The sequence below is a fragment of the Mastigoproctus giganteus genome, chromosome 1 (genome assembly GCF_048544385.1).
Source record: "Mastigoproctus giganteus isolate SK-2022 chromosome 1, ASM4854438v1, whole genome shotgun sequence".
NCBI lineage: Eukaryota > Metazoa > Arthropoda > Arachnida > Uropygi > Thelyphonidae > Mastigoproctus > Mastigoproctus giganteus.
In genome coordinates this window covers 53,643,055-53,665,170 of record NC_143575.1, presented here as the reverse complement: position 1 = coordinate 53,665,170, position 22,116 = coordinate 53,643,055, and the positions used below count along the sequence as shown (strand labels likewise).

At 33.8% G+C, this 22,116-nt stretch overlaps 1 protein-coding gene across 2 annotated transcripts in view; it reads right to left on the bottom strand.

Annotated features, from left to right (window-relative positions):
- LOC150090803 (transmembrane protein 245) overlaps positions 1-22,116 on the bottom strand; it is a 148,081-nt gene that overhangs the window by 62,727 nt on the left and 63,238 nt on the right. For both annotated transcript variants that reach the window (XM_090380143.1, XM_090380135.1), the window contains exons 7-8: positions 16,156-16,332; positions 6,648-6,878 (exon numbers count right to left, since the gene is read on the bottom strand). In XM_090380143.1, coding sequence (XP_090236269.1) covers positions 6,648-6,878; positions 16,156-16,332 — 408 coding nt within the window. The remainder of the gene's footprint in view (positions 1-6,647; positions 6,879-16,155; positions 16,333-22,116) is intronic.

The following is a 22,116-nucleotide window of genomic DNA, read 5'->3' as shown; positions in this document are numbered from 1 at the left end:
CATGTGTAAATAACATCATTTACATCATTGGTTAATAAAAATAATCTCGTTCACGGTACACTAAACTGAACCTTATTATTAGTATAAAAGAGAGTGGAGATTGTTATGTGTCACTTTACTTCTTGTGAGTAGGGACAATCCCGAAATAACTTTGTCCCTTATTAAGAAGTTTAGTCTAAAAATATTTTAGTAAATTTGACAATGGTCTTCATTATTGCTGGGTGGTTTAGTTTTTTGTGGGTTGATGTGCATCGACTTCGCTTTGCTCTTCCTTTTGGCAGTGAGTAGATTATGGAAATTGAATACAGGATTATTTTTAAGAAACCCGTATATATTAACAATTTTAAACCATAATAGCACACCATAAACCTAGTTTGATATAATGTATTAATTGGATTAATTTGATGTGAGTGTCAGCCCAAAGAACTTCCTATAAAAAGGTATGAGTTAAATCTCTTATATTTTTAAATATTATCAGTGTAGGAAGGATTGAACTAAATTGTTCTTATATATTTTGAAATTAAATAATAAAATGTAAATATATAAAATATAAATGTATGAAATAGTTATTTATGTAATAAATATGTAAAGGAAGTGTTTTTGTTTGAGTGCGAAGGTATACACGTGAGGCATTAGCTGAACATGAAAAAAGTAGCACAAGATCAAAAACAGACCTTTACACACGTATTACATACAAAATTTTCTACAATCGCAATAATTGATAATAAATTATAATTACATGCATAATTGACACGATTAAATAAGAGTTGCCAATTGATAGTATTTTTTGGTAACTGTATGCTGGTATCATAAAAATGCAAACATGTCAAACGAATTAATTCTTACAAATCATAATAAATTTTGTACTAAACTTATTTTGTATTAACCAAAGATAATAAAAACCTTAAATCAATACAAATTGATCAGTTAAATTGTTGATATTTCATACAATTTGACATTTATAGCAGCCATATCGATTTATTTCACGCACACCAGTCCATGAAATAATTTTTAGGCACTGTTATCAAAAAGTGATATTTTACACACTAAAATGAGTACTTTATACATGGTCGTAGGAAAAATGTTATAAAATAATAATAAAGTTATTTTTTAACAATATGTTAAATTAAACAATTATGTTAATTTACATTATTTATGCAATTTTATAGAATATTTACTAATTATTGGGCACAGAGATTCATCGAAAAAGAATTGCGGCTTGTTATCAGCACTGATTGTTTATTTTCCGAGAACAGAAATCCATTAAAGATCTATTTTCTATATATATAGGTTCGCAATTGTCTTTGGTCCTTACTTGACATTTCTAGTGGAGTAAAAACATAAAGCAATTTTCTTTATCAAGCGTTATTGTTTTTGTTATTTAATATTTATAGTTGTTTATGTGAATTCCTATTCATTTTCCTCATGGTAAGTAAAATTTTATATTTTTTTCCGTTTCATTAGTTATAAGAATTGAAATTCAATTCGACTAAAAATAACAACAAAATAATTACTGTAGTTCTCAATCCGACATAATTTTTAAATTTTGAAAATTAATTAGTGCTCTTAATATAATGAAAATTGTCAAACGAGTAACATTTTTCAGAAATTCAGATTAATTTTCAATTTTCGAAATTTAAAAATTAATTTTACTTTGAATGACTATAAATCCCTTCATTTTTATCTTGAATAGCTATGAATTCTCTCGTATGAAAAAAAAAAAAAAAAAAAAAAAACTCTAATTTCCTGCTCATTAAATAATAAAATAATTCCTATTTACCCTAGTTGTCTGAGAAAAAATCAACAAAATTATATAGTGCTCGAAATAAACAACGGAAGGTCACACGAGAGGAACTGTGCAACCAATTGTCTGGTTCTTTAAGCAAGGTCTCAGAAACCTCAGAAAAAAGAAATAAGACTGAAAAATCAACACCATGTTCTGAAATTTTTCAATCATCTGAAGAAGGAAGTGACACACTCCATTGTTCTTGCTCCATTTTCTAGAACTAGAAAAAACAAGTAGAACAGAAACACAAATACAACAGAGTACCATCAACATCTACTACTACTCTTCCAGAATCGATTAAACTAACAGAAATTGATGACATTTCTAAAAATTTCTCCCAATTAGAAGATCCAGGTACGTAGCCAAAATTTTTAACAATGAAACCGAGACTATTTAGTCGACCATCCTCCTTCTCAAATAATCAAATGGGATTTTCCAAGAGATAATTTAGAAAGGAAATTTTCCACTTCTTATTACAGTAGGTTACTTCCAAATGGAGAAAAAGCATTAAGATTATGGCTAGTATACTTTCTAGTTTCTAGAGATTTGGTATTTTGTTTGTATTGCAAACTTTTCGGAGATGGCAAATCACAAATAATGAATTTGGATGCAAAGACTGGCAACATTTGTCACATATTTTAAATAAACATGAAAAAAGTGAATCTCATATAAAAAATAGTAGTGGTTTTGCTCAACTTTTAATGAATTTAGCAAAATATATCACAATTGATTCTCAAGAACAGAAGTTGTATAAGACAGGAAAAAAGTACTGGTATTCTGCATGAATTATTCATTCAATACAACTTTTAGCCCAACAATCTATAGCTTTCTGCGGATCATCTGAACAGTTATATGAAATAACAATGGCAATTTTTTGAAGTTAATAGAAACTTTTTCAAAATTTGATTCAGCTATGGCGGAACATTTATGCCATATTCAAAGCTCAATTTCAAAAAACATTGCTCATTATTTGGGACATCAAATTCAAAATGAAATCATTGAACTACTTTCTGATGCTATTAGCCAAAATATAATAGAAATGGTCAAGGATGCAAAATATTATTCCATTATTTTGGACACAACCCCTGTGTAAATCGCATTGAACAAATGGCATTTATAATCCATTTCATATATTATAATAAAGAATTTCATATATTATAATAAATTGCAATAAAGAAGCAAGCACAAATGAAATCAGAGAACATTTTTTAGGCTTTTGTCCTGTAGAAGACACAACTGGACAGGGATTGTATGAATTTATTTTAAGTCATATTTATAGACTAAAAATTGGATATTCAAAATCTTTGCGGACAGGGATACGATAATGCTGCTAATATAAGGGATAAATACAACTGGCTACAGCAAAAAATATTGTAAACTAACTCTAGAGCTTTTTATGTTCCTTGCTCAGCCCATAGTCTTAATTTAGTTGTCAATGATGCTGCAAAAATTTATTTTTGCAGCGTCAAGAATTTTACAATTTCTTTTCTGTATCCACAAAGTGATGGAGTATTTTACTTAAATATATAAACAAACTAACACTAAAACCATTGTCTCATACGAGATTGGAAAGTCGAATCAAAGCGATTAGACCTTTAAAATTACAGACCAAAGAAACATATCTTGCTTTAAAAGAAATTGCAAATGATTCAACAAAAGATATGGACACAAGATTTCAGGCTAACACATTGATATCAAAATTAACATCATTTAAATTTATTTGTTCCGTTATTGTGACATGATATTTTGAGTAAAATTAATGTCATTAGCAAAATGCTACAGAGTCCTGATTTTAACTTGAGTGAAGCTCTCAAAAATTTTAAAAAAATGAATGATGATTTAAACGAATTTAGAACAGATGAATCATTTGAAACTATCATAAGTTGTACAATTCAAATCACAGAAGACATAGATATCGAACTAACGTTTCTTGTCAATGCAAGACAAAGAGGGAAGAAAAGATGTTTTGATTACAAATCAACAGACAAATGCATCATAGATCCAAAATTAAATTTTAAAACATCCTTTTTTTTTAGTATTATTAGATTCTGCTTTAATGTCATTGTGTGAGCGATTTAAACTTTTAGAAGAATATAATGACACATTTAAAGTTATATCGAAATTAAGTACACTATCGGATTGGGATGAAAGTGAGCTCCTAACACATTGTAAAGATTTACAACTAAAACTAACAGATTACTCAAATAAGAGTAGTGATATAAATGGTGTATCTCTATTCGAAGAAATAAAATCTCTGCAACGTTTCTTAAATAAAAACAGGACACCCATGGATGTTTTGAATTTTATTTATAATAATCATTTAGTTCATTCTTTTCCAAATATTGCTATTTTTTTAAGAATATATTTGTCATTACCAGTAACAATTGCTACTGCCGAACTAAGTTTTTCAAAATTTAAGAAAATAAATTATTTAAGATCCTCAATGTCTCAAGAGAGATTATCTAATTTATCTACAATTATGGTAAGTTACTATGTACCACAGAGCGAAACAGAAGACAAAATAAAATAAAATATGTTAAATACATACAGTATAAAAAGCTTTCGGTTATTATGGTGACCTTCATCAGTCAAACTGACAGTTTAGGAACATAGAACATAAGGGCATGTAGTGCCAGTCATGCACAGTCAACTGCGTGATGTAATAGTTAACTGTTTGATGTTGAAACCAGTGGTTGTGACATATGCGAACATTGCCAATGTTTGTCAGTCATGAGAATAGTTGTTTCAATAATAGGGTGGACACGACATCCACTGTTCTGTTGACCGAAGTATTAGAGCACGTGATGTGCAACGACTCCAACCAGGTGCGCCGTCAGTAATGGTGGGACCAATTGATAACCATGACATCGCGGTGCAAGTCAATGTTGTGTCGAGTTGACCAGAAGTGCTCAGCAATGGCCGAGTGTTCTATGTCCGCTACACGGATGGCTCTTTTCGTGTTCTGAAATACGTTTGCTGAGTCTTCTCCCAGTTTCTCCAATGTGGCAGCTAGTGCAGTCACGGTAAGAGATGTGGTAGATTAGTCCACTTTGTAGTAAGGTGGGAACTGGTGTTTTCACGGTGTCTTGCTGTGACTGCACTAGCTGCTACATCGGAAAAACTGCAAGATGGCTCGGCAAACGTATCTCAGAACACGGAAGAGCCATCCACTTAGTGGACATAGAACACTCGGTCATTGCTGAGCACTTCTGGTCAACCCGACACAACACTGACCCACACCGCAATGTCATGGTTATTGATTGGTCCCACCATTACCAACGCCATGCCTGGTTGGAGTTGTTGCACATCACGTGCTCTAATACTTTGGTCAACAGAAGCAGTGGATGTCGTGTCCACCTTATTATCGAAACAACTATTCTCATGACTGACAAACGTTGGCAATGTTCACATACGTCACAACCACAGGCTTAAACATCAAACAGTTAACTATTACATCACGCAGTTTACTGTGCATGACTGGCACTACACGCCCTTACGTTCCTAAACTGTCAGTTTGACTAATGAGGGTTACCATAATAACCAAAAGCTTTTTGTTCTGTATGTATTTAACATTAAACTTGTCATTTATTTTATTTTATCTTCTGTTTCACTCTGTGCTACATAGTAACTTATCATAATGAATCCACAGGCCTCTTTACCTACCTATATTATCAACAATTTCTATAGAAAGTGAGGTATTAGAAGAATTAGATTTAAGTAATATAATTTAAAAGTTTTCTAGTTTAAAGGCCAGAAAAGTTACAATATTGTATTAAAAATGTTAGAAATATCTTTATAATCATAATATAAAAAATTATATTATTTTTCTTGTAACTTTTCATTATTTTTGTTATTAAAGCATTTATGTAGTGAAAGATATGTATGTATGTAGTATCAACATCTTTCCTTTTGTCCTTCATAAACGGTGACTATTATAAGGGCTTAAATTTACAGTTAGATCATTGAAGGGGTGCCGAAAAGCTGTTTGCACAAATTATAAATGATCAAATAAAAACCAAAATAACTTTACAAAAACCATAAAAGTCACGAACTACATGCTTTGAAGTCACAATTTTTTATGGTCTCAAACAAGCACAAGTTCAATAGCACAGAACCTAACCTGGGGATTTCCCAACAAAATAAAATACAAGGATTTCTCAATAAATTTTTTGCATAATGACTAAGGAGTGAACAGCAAGGATTCACAAAAAAGAATGGGAATTGAAAAATTACATCCAACAAAATAGCAAGGTTTACCCCGCACAAAAGCTCAAAAATACTGTGTTATGTGAGATTTACCGCAATTCTCTAACTGTATTTCAGTGAAACCATGTTATATAAGTATCGTGTTGTGCGAGGATTGCCACAATTTATCAATCATGTTAGAGCAAAACTGTTGTAGAAGTACTGTGTTATATGGGGGTTGCCTATTTATTTACTAAGTAAAGTGAATTTATGTATGTATTATGTTAAAAAAAAACTGGGGGAAAATGGCAAAATTTTTTCAACTAAAAAGCACTTCGCTTATAACAAGGATATTAAAGTCATCACCTGACACCTGCCATTTTATCAAGGTTTAAACTGTAAAAGTGATAAAAATGCAATTGTAGCGTCTTGTGTTTTGTAACAAAATCATCTTAATTAAGTTGTGCTGGTACTATCAGCAGTCATATTAGGAAAACCACATATGTTAGAAATAAAACACTGGAAACATATTTGAAATCAGCATGAAAAACTGGTTTAAAACTGCATTTATATCTTTTATGAAAAAAAAAAAGTATTTCTGATTGATCAATGTTATCAATAAAATATCATGACTTTACTTAAGATTATTTAACCAATTATTTAAAACATTACTTACAGACATAAATGTTCCTATATTTTCCTTTATGAAATTCAGTACTAAATCCATATTAAGTGTCTTAAGACCATCCATTAAATTATTTAAAGAAGCAGCTGATTGATGACTTATGGTATAGTCAGTGGTATTTCTAGAAAGCCACAAGTGATACACCCTATCCCATACTTCCAAAAGTTGTTTTTCTAAAGCTGCAGCTCTTGCACTATCTTTTTCATCAATAATACGACGGAACTGGAAGAGTAAGAAATTATAAAAACAAGTAAATTTAATCTCCGTGATTATTTTTAAATAAAAAAAAATATAAAAAAAACTTCAATTATAAATATTTTACAAATTTCACTTTAGTTATTTTAATTCATAAAAGGCATACAAATTAGTGAAATGCATCAGTTCTGTATATAGCAAATCACCAAAGTTGGTGAAATGACATCGTTTTCATTACATCTCATATTGTGAATACTTTCACAATGAGTTGCTGGTCATTACTTTGAATAAGTAATGCTTCCTCATTAGAGAGGACTATTTTTGCTTCTTCTTAGTGGAAACCACCACCCAGCGAGCCAATTTACAGCTATTTCGCCCCCTTCATCGGTGGGTGGGTGGGTACCTGGTGGATAACATTAAAAATTCAATTTATTATAATATTTATTGGTGTAAATTTAACCTTCTTTCCTCAACATTTCCTATATGAATTTATAGGAAACCTGACAACCCAATTATGAAGTTAACTCCACAATATGAGAGATGCCAAATGATATACAATAGTTAAAGACTAAAATAAAAGTTAGGGCTAAAGCCTCAGATTTTGAATTTACTAGACATACAAGTAGTGCAATGCATCAGTTCTGTTCGTGAAATGGTATCATTTTCATTACATCTCATATTGTGAATACTATCACAACGAATTGCCTGTCATTGTACTACTTTGAACAAGTAACGCTTCCCCATTAGAGAAGACTATTGTTACTTATGCTCACCAATGAAGGGTCAAATAGTCCTGAAATGGCCATCTGGATGGTGGTATCCACTGAGAACAAGAAACAATAGTCTTCTCTAATGGGAAAGTGTTACTTACTCGAAGTAGTACAATGACAGGCAACTTGTTGTGAAGGTATTCATAATCAGATGTAACGAAAATGATGCCATTTCACCAACTTCAGTAATTTGCTATATACAAAACTGATACATTGCACTAACTTGTATATCTAGTAAATTCCTGGTCTGAGGCTTTAGTCCTAAATTTTATTTTAATCCATAAAAGGTTATTAATTTCTCATTAATTTACAGATACACAGTTAACAGCCATCAAAGAAAAATGAAGACCTCTGTAGCTATATATAAAATGCCCATTCTTCTGTAGAGAATGATTATCTTGTGTCACGGCCACTCAAATAAATGATGGTGCCTTTAATTTTAAAAGCAAAGTTAAAGGGATCAGCTGTATTGTTTAATGCAGTGATTCTCAAAACTTATGGATATCATCCTTCAGTTAAATTTCTAATAAAAACAATACTTTATTCTTTAGTTTGACTATGATAAACAAACAAGAAGAGAACAACAAACAAAAATCTTAGTTTCTTTATGCAAGTCACCCATAGTTTCGGCCAATCACTTGTGCAAATGAGAACAAGGTGGCCATTATTCCATTATCATTTAATTATATCATATAAACTATGCAAGTCTCACTATAATTAATGATCAATTATTGTTTGATAACAAGTTAAGAGTTTCTGAATATTGCTATGAGTTTTTTTACTACTAACAATGTGTACAGAAAGGACAGACAGCGCAGGAAGCGAGGAGGGGTTATGCTGTTAGTTAAGAAATACATAAAATCTAAGGAAGTGCATCCAGTTGACATGAGTAGACAGTGCAATATTAAGTCTGTTTGGATTTAATATTGTACTGTCCAAACCACTGAGAAAGGGAAAATGAAAGTAGGAGTATGCTATAGGCCTAATGACTCTGATGAGTACAATGCACAGTAGTACAGAGAAATAGAATGGGCCAGTAAATCAGAATGTCTTGTGATGGGGAATTTTAACTTTCCAGATATTGACTGGAACTTGTGGATTGGTCACTCGCATGCTAGCAAGACTTTTGTGGATTTATTGGAGGATTGTTTTCTACAGCAATGTGTTCAAGGGACAACCAGAGGGAGTAATACCCTTAATCTGATTATCACCAGTGATTATTCATGCATTAAGAATTTGCAGATAAAGGAACCACTAGGTGACAGTGATCACAGCGTACTGATGTGGGATTTACTTAAAGATGTAACTACCATCAAGGGTAAAAGAAAGGGTTTTGTTTTCGTAAAGGTGACTACAGTGGTTTCAGACAGTTGTTAAATTCTTTACAGTGGGATTAACTGATGATGTTACCAACAGTGAATTCTAAATGGGGAGTCTTCAGTGACTTAATCTTGGAGACTACTAGGCTTTTCATACTAACTAAGAAATATTATTCAAGGTTCAGACCTAAATGGATGTCAAATGAATTAATGAGGCTTGTGGCAGAGAAGGAAAATGCATGGGATGCATATAAATTATCAGGTAACACAGAAGCCTATGGCAGATATAAACTAGTCTGTAATCAAGTCACAAAGGAGGTTAGGCAGGCGAAGGCAGATTATGAAAAATCTTTGGCAAAGGATGCAAAGAAAACAGCAAAGTGTTCTTTACTTATGTAAACTCTAGAAAGAAGGAGATGAATCAGATTGGTCCACTTAACATAGACAATTCGACTATTGATGATCCTGCTCAAGTAGCTGATAAACTGAATGAGTATTTTGCATCTACATTTACACATGAGGAGTTCTTCAAGGAAGGAAATGCCAAAGTTTATCAAACTCTAACAGGGAGCTAAGTGATTTTGTAATAACTGAGAACATAGTGGAGGAGAAATTATTGAAGTTAAACATAAAAAAGGCACTTGGAGCAGATGGAATCTATCCAGTTATAATGTTTTTTTTTTTTTTTTTTGGTAGTTGTTGGTGCATCGGCTTCTGTGGCCATAGTGCACCTCCCAAAGTTTTTGCAGTACTTTGATCCAAGCCCGAGGCGGGATTCGAACCCGCAACCTTGGGGTTGCTAGGCAGGCACTTTACCCACCTGGCTAGCCCGGTCGGCCAGTTATAATGTAGGAGGCAGCAAGGGAAGTAAGCAAACCCTTAGCCATAATTATGAGAGCATCCTTAGAGTCAGGGGAGGTCCCCATGGAGATGTGCAAACGTATCCCCAATTCACAAAGGGAGTTCAAAGGGTGACACAAATAATTATAGACCTGTTAGTTTAACTTCTGTTGCAGGGAAAATAATGGAGTCACTGATAGAGGATCACATAGACAAGACAGCAGTAATAGCTCAGACACAGCAACGGTTTGTTAAGGGGAAGTCATGTCTGACCAATTTGATTGGATACTACGATGTGGTCACAAAGGAACTGGATGCAAAAAATAATTTTGATATCATATACTTGGTTTTCAGGAAAGCTTTTGATACTGTTGCACATGGAAGACTGCTGTACAAATTGTAGTGGTAAGGCATTAAGGGCAAGTTACTGCAATGGATAAAGGGATAGTTGAGTGGGAGACAACAGAGAGTGGTAATAAATGGACATTGCTCTACGTGGATTAATGTTATTAGTGGAGTCCCCCAGGGTTCGGTGCTGGGACAATTGTTGTTTTGTGTATTTATCAATGATACCGATGAAGATATATCAGGCTCAATGTCCAAGTTTGCAGATGATACAAAGGTTGGCAGGGTTTTCATTGACAGTATGCTACTGCAACAGGATCTAGAAAAGTTAGGCAGATGGACTGAGAAGTGGCAACTGAAGTTTAACATTGACAAATGCAAAGTACTCCATATGGGTAGCAGTAACCAAAGAGAAACGTACCAACTGTGTGGTACTACACTCAGGGAGGGAGAATGAAAAAGACCTGGGGGGTAACTGTGCAGTCAGATATGAAGTTCTCTGAGCAGTGCAGACAGGCTGCCAGGTAATGGAGTCTTGTCAATGATATATATTGAATTTTGCTAGCAGGGACAAGGAAGTGATTATCCTGTTATACAAGGCAATAGTCGGGACACACCTAGAGTAATGTGTATAGGTCTGGTGGCCTCATTTTATGAAGGATGTAGAGTTGCTTGAACGAGTACAGAGAAGGGCAATAAGATTGGCGAGAGGAACAAAGCGGTGCGCTTACGAAGAAAGGCTTAAGTTCTGCAAGTTGCAGCATCTGGAGACTAGGCACCTACGAGGTGATCTGATTGAGGTGTACAAGGTCTTGAATGGTTTGAGCAGGCTCAATGCTGATGGGATCCTTCCGCTTGCTCAGATTAAAAACCTGAGGGAGCATAGATTCCAATTGAGGAAAGACAGTTGTAGAATAGTTTGCCTTTCGCCAGCAGGCAGTTGATTGTTGGAACAGACTTCAAAGTTGATAGCTTAAATAAATTTTAGGCTGAACTAGACAAACATTTGGAGTGACTGGATGGGTTAAACGTGAAGGTTTTTTTTTTTTTTTTTTTTTTGGCTGATTCTGTATAAGCTTGCTTTCTTGCATCATATGCCTCAACTAATGCTAATGGGAATCATCCCACCATCATTAATATGGCTGGGGGGAAAAAACAAACTACCCTATGCACACTGAGAAGTGACTCGTGTGGCAATCTGAACTTCTTTTATTCTTTCTTTTTTTCTTTTCTTTTTTTTCCTAAATCATTTATAGCTGCTTGCTTATTACATAATGAATTATTCCATCTGGAAATAAAACATATGAATATCTGAAAATATTTTTAGATGTTCACATAATTCATAGATATCCTCAGTGCAGATTAACCTGTCTCATCAGTTCTTCCATTAGAGCTGTGTTTTCAGGAATGCATATGGTGAGCAAGACGTTCGAGGCTTTGGTTCATTTTTATCTCACTACCTACCATCTTTGAATTGACAACTCCACTTCCTAACTAAACCATCACACGTTACATACTAACCACAAACTGATACTAGTTCACAAAAACATCTCTGCCCTTTACAATCCAGATTGGCATAATCCCATGGTTTTCAAACCTGGCTCAAAAAGGTTGTCAGAAAAACTGGCAGTAAAAATGTGAAAGGTTGGAAGGATGACCAGACTACAGAAATGAGTGGGTTGATTACAGATATAGTCTGAAAAATGACAGCTAAAGTTTAATGCTAATAAAATTATGGTCAGGGGCAAAATTACATATTAAGGTGACTAAAGCAAAATTATTTTGTAAAGTCCAAAACAGAAATTAATTACATTTTGTTCCAATTTTATTGCTATTGTTTCACATGAGAATAAGGTTAATTTAATATTGCTAATATAAATACGTTAGTTTAATATAACTGTGGCTTGCAGTAGGTTGCATATTTAAATCTGGATTATTAAATGTCCAAAAAAAAGTTCATTCCATCAATGGCAGTGGATAATCCTCATAATAATAATAAAAAAGTGTATTCACTGCTGCTCTTCTATATATACGACATTACTACAGCAGCCTCTATAACATCACTTTTTTAACAACAGCATGAAACTATGAAACCTAAGAATGATTAACTTTCCCAACCTATAACTTTCCCACAACCTTACAGACAAAATGGTATCACCTGCTGCATCTTGTGCCAAAACCGATGTTCTGCAGCTTGTGCTGAAGGCTTGGCCATTGCACACTACACAGATTCAGCCAGTGCATCTATTATTAAGTTCATTATGGAATTTGTTAGTTACTGGACCCCACATAATTAAAAAGCTCTATATTGAACTTGTAAAACCTTAGAATTGAACTCTTTGTGCTTTAAAGGATTTAATCAAAAATTAGGTGATATAAAGTAAATTAACTTTTGCAAAAGACAATTTAGCAATGACATCTGAACAGTTTATGGCTTTGCATGCTTATGTGCACTACATCTCAAGACAAGGAGGAATGTTTCTAGCTGGTTATGAAAAGAAATTATTGAGGCAATGGAAGGCTAGAGCTTTATGGGGGAAACAAGTGAATATAGAACTTGTCTCTGTGACTTGCTACAAGATCAAAATTAAGAGGAGACAGTCCAGACTCTGACCTTATGGTGAGTCACATCACAAGATAGAAGCCTCAGTGACATAAACAACACCTGGTATGGTGCTGTATATTAAATAAGAAATTAAAAAAGGAGATGAAAGAGGGAAGGAAGCAATGTCTAGATTTCTTGGAAAAGCCTGGAATGGCATCACTGCTTGCAGAGATGCAGAATGAGAGAAAAAAAATGTTTGTGTGGACAGGACTAAGTCTTTAAGCTTTGCGGTCAGATGCCGTGATCATTGTGACATCATAAACTCCCACCTCCAGTCTCATGTCACAGCCAATGTCCCATCAGCCTTTCCAATTAAGGAATTCATTTACCCACTGTAGTGCCACAATTATTATACTACTATCTGTTTACATTTCATATGCACAATATGAAAAGCTATATCAATGTTTGCTGATGTATATATTCAATTGTTAATGGCAGCGTTTTTTGATAGTCCTCTTCCAGCCAGATGTTGTTTTTTTTTTTTTTTGTTAGTTGTTGGCACATCTGCTTGCACCTCCCAAAGTTTTTTGATTTTACTCTGATCCAAGCCCAAGGCGGGATTTGAACCCACGACCTTTGATTTGCCAAGAAGGCACTTTACCCACCTGGCTAGCCTGGTCGGCGAGCCAGCCAGATGTTGTGAACCATGAATGTTGACATTTCTGATTATGTACTGCTATCCACTTATACTTCACATAAACAATATAAAACACTAAATATATGTTTATATTCGACTATTAACAGCAGGCAGTTTTTTTTTTTTTTTTTTGTCTTCTGCAAGTCTGATGTCACAACTGGGGTGACTGTTCTCCAGCCATCCCAGTTGTGGCCGATATGTTATAACATAAATGATATATGTATAAATGTACATATATCATTTTTGCTTAAATATTACTTATTTAGTTGAACAAACATGAAATTTTGTTTAATGTCATAGCCAACTTGTTTTTTTACAGTGAGTGGAAAAAATGAATTTAAGTCTTTGCCACTACACATTTCCTTATTTGAGTGTAGAGTGGTGAAATAACTGAATTCTGAGAGTAAGGATTCTTAGCTCACTCACTAGTCTTGTGAGCATCTGAAATCAGGTCATTTTTAACGAATACATTTTTCGGTTTTTTTGTTTAACATTGTAATAAAGGAATAGGTTTAGCACCCTAATCATATAATTGGTTTATTTTTGTATATATCTAAATTTTTTTTATCTCGTGCGCAAGAAAAATTACAAAAGTGTACAAAATTACAAAAATTTCAAAAATTATAAAATTATAAAAAAAAAGAGGGGAGACAGGCTTATATATGTCAGCAAGTTTTACCTTTCAAGCATTGTTGCCAGCATGCTTATCAACTCTCTAGCTGATAAGCACGCTGCAGCAGAAGTTGAGGGCTGTGGAGATTTAGAAGGGTTTTTTTTTAACACGTCACAAAATTTCTCTGCTGCTGCTGCAGAATTGGCACTGGCGACTTCACCGCATACTTTAATGTTTTGGAAACTAGCACAATGCTTGAACCTATTAAACCACTCGTTGCTTGCTACAAACTTGGCTTGGGGTTCATCGTACTTATCCTTAATATCTTCATAAATACTTGCTTTTGCTTGAATGGCCATTGGACTCAGGGGCACTTGCTTCTGAATCTGATTTTCCATCCATATTATTAATAGCTTTTCCATCTTCGATATAGCACCTGAACGCTGTTTTGTGATCACTGCTGATCTTAAATGCATTGATCCTTTAACATGTTCTTTTATACGTGCATTTTCCCTTAAAATAGTATTCACTGTTGAAGCAGCAAGACCTAATTCCGTGCAATAGATGACAAACTTTGTCCTGCTTCGTACTTCTTAATTAATCATCTTCAGTTCTAAATAAATTTTGTTAATTTTCCTAGCACTTGCACTTTACGTTGGTCCCTTTCCCTTCACCCTTTTAATAAATAAATAGGAATGAAGAGAAGATTATGAAATTTTATTTATGTTTTTTATGTGATTGAAAATTTTAGTGAAGCTTTACAATTCATTCAACTCATTTTGCCATTTCACCTTTTAGAAAGATAAATAGCTTAGTTACATAGCAATAATTTCAACTTCCAAGGTCTTGGAACGAATTAACAGAAAAAAATTTTTTTTTTTAAAATGCGTTATTGGGTTCACATTACAATATTTTCACGATATCTCCATTTATTCCTATGGACTGCAAAACAAATGATTTTTAAGTTTGCACCGACCAGAAAAAACTTACGTAAAGTCGAATTTTCGTAAGTCAAGTGTTACGTAAGCTGGGGAGTGCCTGTATGTTTATAAAATTTTGACTATGCAGATATTATCTAAACTTTGGATCAGTCTGTATTCCAGTTTCTTGAAGGGGTAAAAGAAATCAAATGTTTGAGCTTTACGATTCATTCAACTTATCAAAATATTAATGGCTTTTGTCTGTGCAAAAAAAGAATGGGTTGCAACTATTGTCTCATAGATGGATATGGCATGTTTTTTTGTTTTTTTTAACTTCTTAATGTTATCTTATTTATCCCACCCCATTAAAAGAAAATGCACCTGTTAGAAAAAACAGGTGCATTTTCTTTTTTGCATCTGTTAGAAATGAAGTCAAGACTAGTGCTTGAAACTCAGATTCAAACCAATCATGGTAAATTTTGATTTATTCATACCTTTGTCACCTATCATAATTTTTTTCTATTCAAAATGTGTCTGCCATGACGTCACTATTTTGTAATATATTACAGTAACAATCTATTTTCAGCCTGTTTCATGCATAGAAAAAGAAATTCAAACTTGATCACTCAAATCCTTTCTATTAAAGTCACTTTATAATGAATTCTGGAGCAAAATTTCCTTTATTTTAGAAAATTTTGGTTGCAAGAGATAATAAATCATGTGAGTAGTAGAGCCAATTCATATGGTGATATCAAAGCAAACTCATATCAAGTGGACTACAGTCTTAAGTCACAATGGCTCCATTTTTTTGGAGCCATTTTTAGCACACATTGCTATATTTAGGCTAACCTGCATTGTATTACTCTTTATATATTTTATTTATTAGTGTGTTTTTTCATGCTGTCATACAAATTGTATACTAAAAGATATATGAACTTGTCTGTTATGATATGTGCAAATATCTATAAAACGTAGTTTGAATATTTGGTATAATTTCAGATTAAACATATCTTGTACATCAACAAATGTGTATGGAAATCACACAATTACACTATGGTTTCTTGACTATACAGGATGAAACGTTAAGAAATCTGTAATTTTAAAGTTGTTTCAAAATACTCTGATTTTGTAGCAAAAAGTTATTAATTTAACCTTTAAACGTACAGCTTGTATTTAAGCTGAAAATAAAGGTGCAAGGTATTCTTAAATTAAGTTTCAGTACTCTTAAAATAACTTTTCAATAAAATATTCTTACTGAAGTTGCAATCCACTCCCGTCCATACACATACGCATCACTCAGTACTGTATCAAGGGTCCCCTGTACATCATGAAAACTTTCAGGAACTAGCTGCTGGATTTCTTGGTTGTAGACTAATGTTGTATTGATCAAACTACTTGTGACCCCTACTAAATGCATACTTTCACCATATATCTAAAAACAGATAATTAATACTGACAACATCTCAAAAGTATTTAAAAACAAAAAGTTCTGCAAGATAGTAAAGTCATATATCAAATGTGTTAAAAATTCATCTATAATAATATGATAAATATTCATCTATAACACTGGTCAACATGTAAAATGTTAAGAAAACAAAAATACCCAATCTTGACTAATTTTATGCTGCTGAACACGAAAATCACATTAAACTTTGTTGATTGGCTCTTGTGTTTGAATTATCAACTATGGCTCTCAGCAAAACACATGGCAAACACTGCAGTTCAGTACCATCATGCTCTTATCACATGATTGGTAACTGTCGCTTTGCTATGCATCGTGTTATAAGTTGTTGCCTCGAATGCAACTTCAACTGTGTTGCAGTAATCCTCGAATACGGGTAGGTGCTGGGTGATTTGCTCTCAATTAACAGTTGTTCTCTGTGAGATTCTAATTTTTGCACAGTATTTGTGTCATGTAAGATTATATGCCCTGTAATTGTGTGAATAATCCAGATGATTTCTGTTACATATGTGGAGAAGTCAAGTTAGATTCAAGAAAGCATCCCTTAACTCGAGCCTTTACACCCAATTAAGCCTTAACTTAACTGGGTGTAAAGTAGGCGACCAGGACAAGAACTGGGCTCCACTCATGCTGCACTACTTGTTCATCATAACTCAATGCATGGGTGAGTAGAAAGATATGTTTTATGCCTTTCCCCCCCATGATATAGAGAGAGACAACAAATCACATCACAGATTATTGCTTCTGTATGGTACCTCCTATTAGAAAAAGGATGACAATGAAGAAAAGGTGGGCAGTGATGTACCCAAATATACCATCTGCAATTCGTCTTGTGGCTCACAGTGAAGTACTACCTATTCCTGAACCACCCAACCGTTTTTCTGTACAATCTGATGAACATCAACTTGATATATACGAAGAAGCAGCAGCTGTATACATCAAGGGGTCCACCATTAATGACCTCACAGGGATATCAAACTGCTGAAAAATAAGGCAGAGATTTTGGCCTCAAGGCTACAACGGTGGAATCTTCTTGATCATTTTGTGAAAGTGACAACATTTCATACTCGAAATAAAGATTATGATAAATTCTATCAAACAGAAGGTGAACTCACTGTTTGTAAGGATGTTGATGGTCTAGTGACAGCAATGAACATGAGGCCCATTCACAAAGAATGGCGACTATTTATAGATGCTTCTAAGGTTAGCCTTAAGGCTGTGTTATTACACAATGGAAATATGCTACCTTCAATACCTCTTGCGTATGCCGTCCACAAAAAAGAAACATATGAGAACATGGAGAACATCCATGCATCAGATAAGATTGACACGCATAGGTGATGATGTAATATTGCATCAGCTATATAAGCACACTCTGCAAGAGTTGCAGTTATTCCTTGCTTGTGTCAGGATGGCGAGTTACACGCAGTTGACACCACGAAGAAAGAGTGCTATTGTTGCTTTACGTGAGGAAGGATGTTCTTCCTGTCATATTGCTTATAGAGTGTCTTGTAATCAGTTGACAGTGATTAGATTTCTTTCCAAACTCAAGAATACTGGTTCTGCGGATAGGAAAAAAGGAACCGGACGCAAATGAGTCTCTATACCAAAACAGAACTGTGTTTTGAAGTGCTTATGCCTTAAAAACCGTAAAGCTTCTTTGTCTGAGCTGAAAAGAGAATGGGAAGAACATACGGGAGTGGTAGCAAGTGCAGTAACAGTCAGAAGATGCCTCTTCAAAAATTGACTTGTAGCCTGTCGGCCTAAGAAGCCCCTCCTCACACAAAAAATGAAAAAGGCCCGATTAATTTGGTGTAATGAGTATGTCATGTCAAACAGACCCCCGAGCAGTAGAAGTCAGTTATTTTCTGGGATTAGAAAAATTTAACCTGTATGGCTCTGATGGGAGACAAACGATTTGCCTTAGACGTGGTGAAGAATACAATCCAGACTGTATGGTGTCTACAGTGCAATTCCCTACCAGCCAAATGACACGGGGGGGGTGCATTTTGTATCGCAGAGTAGGTCACCTGCAGTTTATAAAAGGTTCCGTAAATGCCAATGGATACCTGGCTATATTGGAAGGCAAATTGCTGCCAACCATTAGAGACCATTTCAACCTGCCAAATAACTGTATCTTTCAGGATGACTCTGCTCCTTGTCATCGGGCGAAAAGTGTAAGGCGCTTCTGTAGATACTTTAGCTTCATTTCTGCATTAGAAGTTCCACAGTAATGTGTTTACATCTGTTACAGATGAAAAAATGGTTGGAAGAATGGTCCATTACAACTCTTAGCTGTCCAGGAAACAGCCCATACCTGAATCCTATATACTGTTGGCATCATGTGGAATCTGCAGATGCCAGAAAGAAACCAAAGACCTTTCGTGAACGTCAGGAAGCCATAATTCGTGTCTGGAACCATGAACTATCAGTTGATTATCTTCAGAAATTGACCTTGTCAATACCTCGACGGCGTGCTGCTGCTGCTGTCATCTGGACCAGAGGAGGTTCAACTAAATATTAGTTTGCACCTGGTGAACTTTTCATTTTCATTAAAATGATAAACTGAAGCAAATTGAGGGCTTCTGATAACATTTCGGCCATAATTGTCATGTTTACCAAAACTGTTGTATAAAGGTTGCAAATGCTCATTTTGGAATATTTTGAGAGCACATGTCAAATATTACTTAGTTTTGTCTTAACTATTAATAAATATCTTTTGTTTATATTTCTTTTTGTGATGCTAGTCATTAATGTAACATATCATCACAAAAAAGGGTTAGAAATCTGAAATTCCTAGGTGATGCACTTCCTTTGAACACCAGTGTGTGTGTGTGTGTGTGTGTGTGTGTGTGTGTGTATATATATATATATATATATATTCCAAGCTTAGAGATATTTTGTCACTCTGTTTTAAGTTTCGACCTAATCTACCTAGTAATAAATCAACCTTTAAAAAACTGTTATATCTAGATTTATTAAAATACTGCATAAGATCTGCATACAAATATAACATAGCAGTTGAGGCATACCACATGTGGCTGTTCACAATGCTAAATATCATATTTAACAAAAATAATCAAATGAAATTCATACCGGATAATCTAAATGATTATCCAGTATGAATTAATACCGGATAATCATTTAGATTATCCGGTATGAATTTCAAAATTAATAAATAAGCAGCTCAAAGAAATACATAAACATTTTGTAATTACTCTGGTTGACAAAGCTGCTCACAATTATGCAATTATATGTAAGTCATATTACATAGAAATTATTTGGAAAATTAAATGCAAGGGGCATAATCCTTATGGGTTTTAATAATTAACTATATAGTATCGGTGTAAATACACCATAGTTAACCCATATATTTGAACTACGTATGTAGCGTAGAGGACATCGTTTTAATTGTATCTCATAATGTGGTTGCCTTCACAACGAGGTAGCTATTTATTGCATTACTTCAAATAAATAACGCTTCTCTAGTAGAGAAGACTACTGTTATTTATTTTCAGCGGTACCACCACCCAGACGATCGTTTCGAAGCTGTGCGGCTTCATCATCAGTGGGCGGGCAGGTACCCAGGTAATACAACGAGCTATCACAGTTGCGAAGCTATATCCACATTATGAAAGATGCCAAAAGGGTGTGGTGGTAATGTATTTGGAAAATTAAATGCACAAGGCATAATCCTTATGGGTTTTAATAATTAACTATGTAATATCGGTGTAAATACACCATAGTTAACCCATATATTTGAACTGCTGAAAATAAATAACAGTAGTCTTCTGGCCGACCAGGCTAGCCGGGTGGGTAAAGTGCCTGCCTGGCTTACATTTATAATATCTTCCTTTTGATTCAAAAATTTTTTAACTACCTTTAATTGATTTAGATTCAAATTACTTAATCTCTGAATTTTTTATATTTTCTATATCTTAGCAGATATCGATCATTACAGAAACAGAGAACTCCTTGTCGTTTTTTGCCTTCAGTCTGGGTGGTTGGCCCCAGTTGAAGTCATCTAGATTGTGGGTAGACAACGATAAGTTTTATGTATATATATATATATATATATTTTTTTTTTTTTTAATATATTTATATTCCTTGCGTTTCTTTAAATCCAGCTTGGTATTGTCTGCTTGAATTACCTTCTATATTATTATTTTCAATATTATACAAAATATTTTATACACATTATGGTCGTAATGCATAATTGCTCTAGCAACTGCATTGGCCCATAAGTATTAGTTACAGCTTGTTACAATTTATTAACTTTCTTTCTTTCCATATTACTCATATAAATATATATAGGCCCTAGCCACTGAAATCTTAGGAAACTAGGTGGCAGGGCCTGCCACAGTACGAACTTCTACTGCAATCCCCTCTATGCCTGACCTGCCTCCTCGGGGCAAAGTGTGGGTCCCACTAGGGGCACAATGGCCAAAAGGTCAGAGGAACAACACAACACAACAACACACTTTTTAGTAAAATCTCTGACCTTCAGAGTTCTGTGTTACACAGAGTACACAAGGCAGAGATGGGGAAAATCCCTGGTGCCGTTATACCCAAAACACTTTACACCTTACTTTACTTCTTAACAAAAACTGGGGTGCAACATGCCATTGAAAATGCATTTCTTGCACTCACACCTGAATTTCTCCCCACCAAACTGAGGTGCCATCAGCGACGAACATGGTGAGCACTTTCATCAAGACATCACAGCGAGGTAACAAAGATACAAAGGCAAATGGAGCGCTGCTGCTGTGTTAGCTGATTATTGTTGGATGGTGAAAAGGGATGCTCCCGAAGCTGAATACAAGCAAAAGGTGAAAAGGACCAGTGTTTGATACAGGTACACACTACTACCATATAAATAAAAAATACCTTGTATAAATATAAAAAAACTATTTTTTTATACTTAAAGTAATTAACCCATAAGAAGAGTGGGTATCACAGTTTTTTTTTTTGTGTTTTTTTTTTTAATTTATCAAATTCTTTCTACGAAATATTAAACTTTCTTATTTCTAACTGGCACCATTATTGATTCCAATATTAATTAAACTTTCATCATATCATAAATGGTAAAGGACAACTTAAACATCATGGTTGATAACTTATGAATAAAATTGAGTTTTAAATTTGCTTAGAAAATCTACAATGTCAATGTTATAAATGAATCAATTGAATTGTATCATGTACAGTAAATGTTCTCTCTCAATAAATTAAATATATTTTATACCTGTAAATGAGATGGAAAACAAAAGTTGGAAGGAAAATTTACAATATTAATAAAATTGTTATAAATGAAAGAGGTAAATGAAATAAATAAATGAAAGCAAACTTTAAATCAATTGATTATTCATATTAAATGTTCATGTAAATTGTGCCTATAAAAAAGGCAATTTATAAGAAGCCAACTTGAAAGCAAGTAAATGTTGTCCTCTCAAAAACTTCCAATTTTGGGTAATGCTTCAAATCTTTAAATCACTTAGAAATTTTGCAATTTTTTTTAACATCAATTTTATAAAGAAAGAGAGCATTACTGCTTAAATAAATTTGCTTGAGAATTTTGATATTAATTAATATCACCATTATAAATAAAAGAGATTGCCATAAATTATATGAAAGAAAGCTTTAATAAAACTGATTAGATATTAGCTGTTGAAATGAGATAGTCCAGTTCAGAAACTTTTCACTAATACGAAAATTTGCTAAGGTAAATAAAAGCACATTCAGATCAATGTGCTTGGA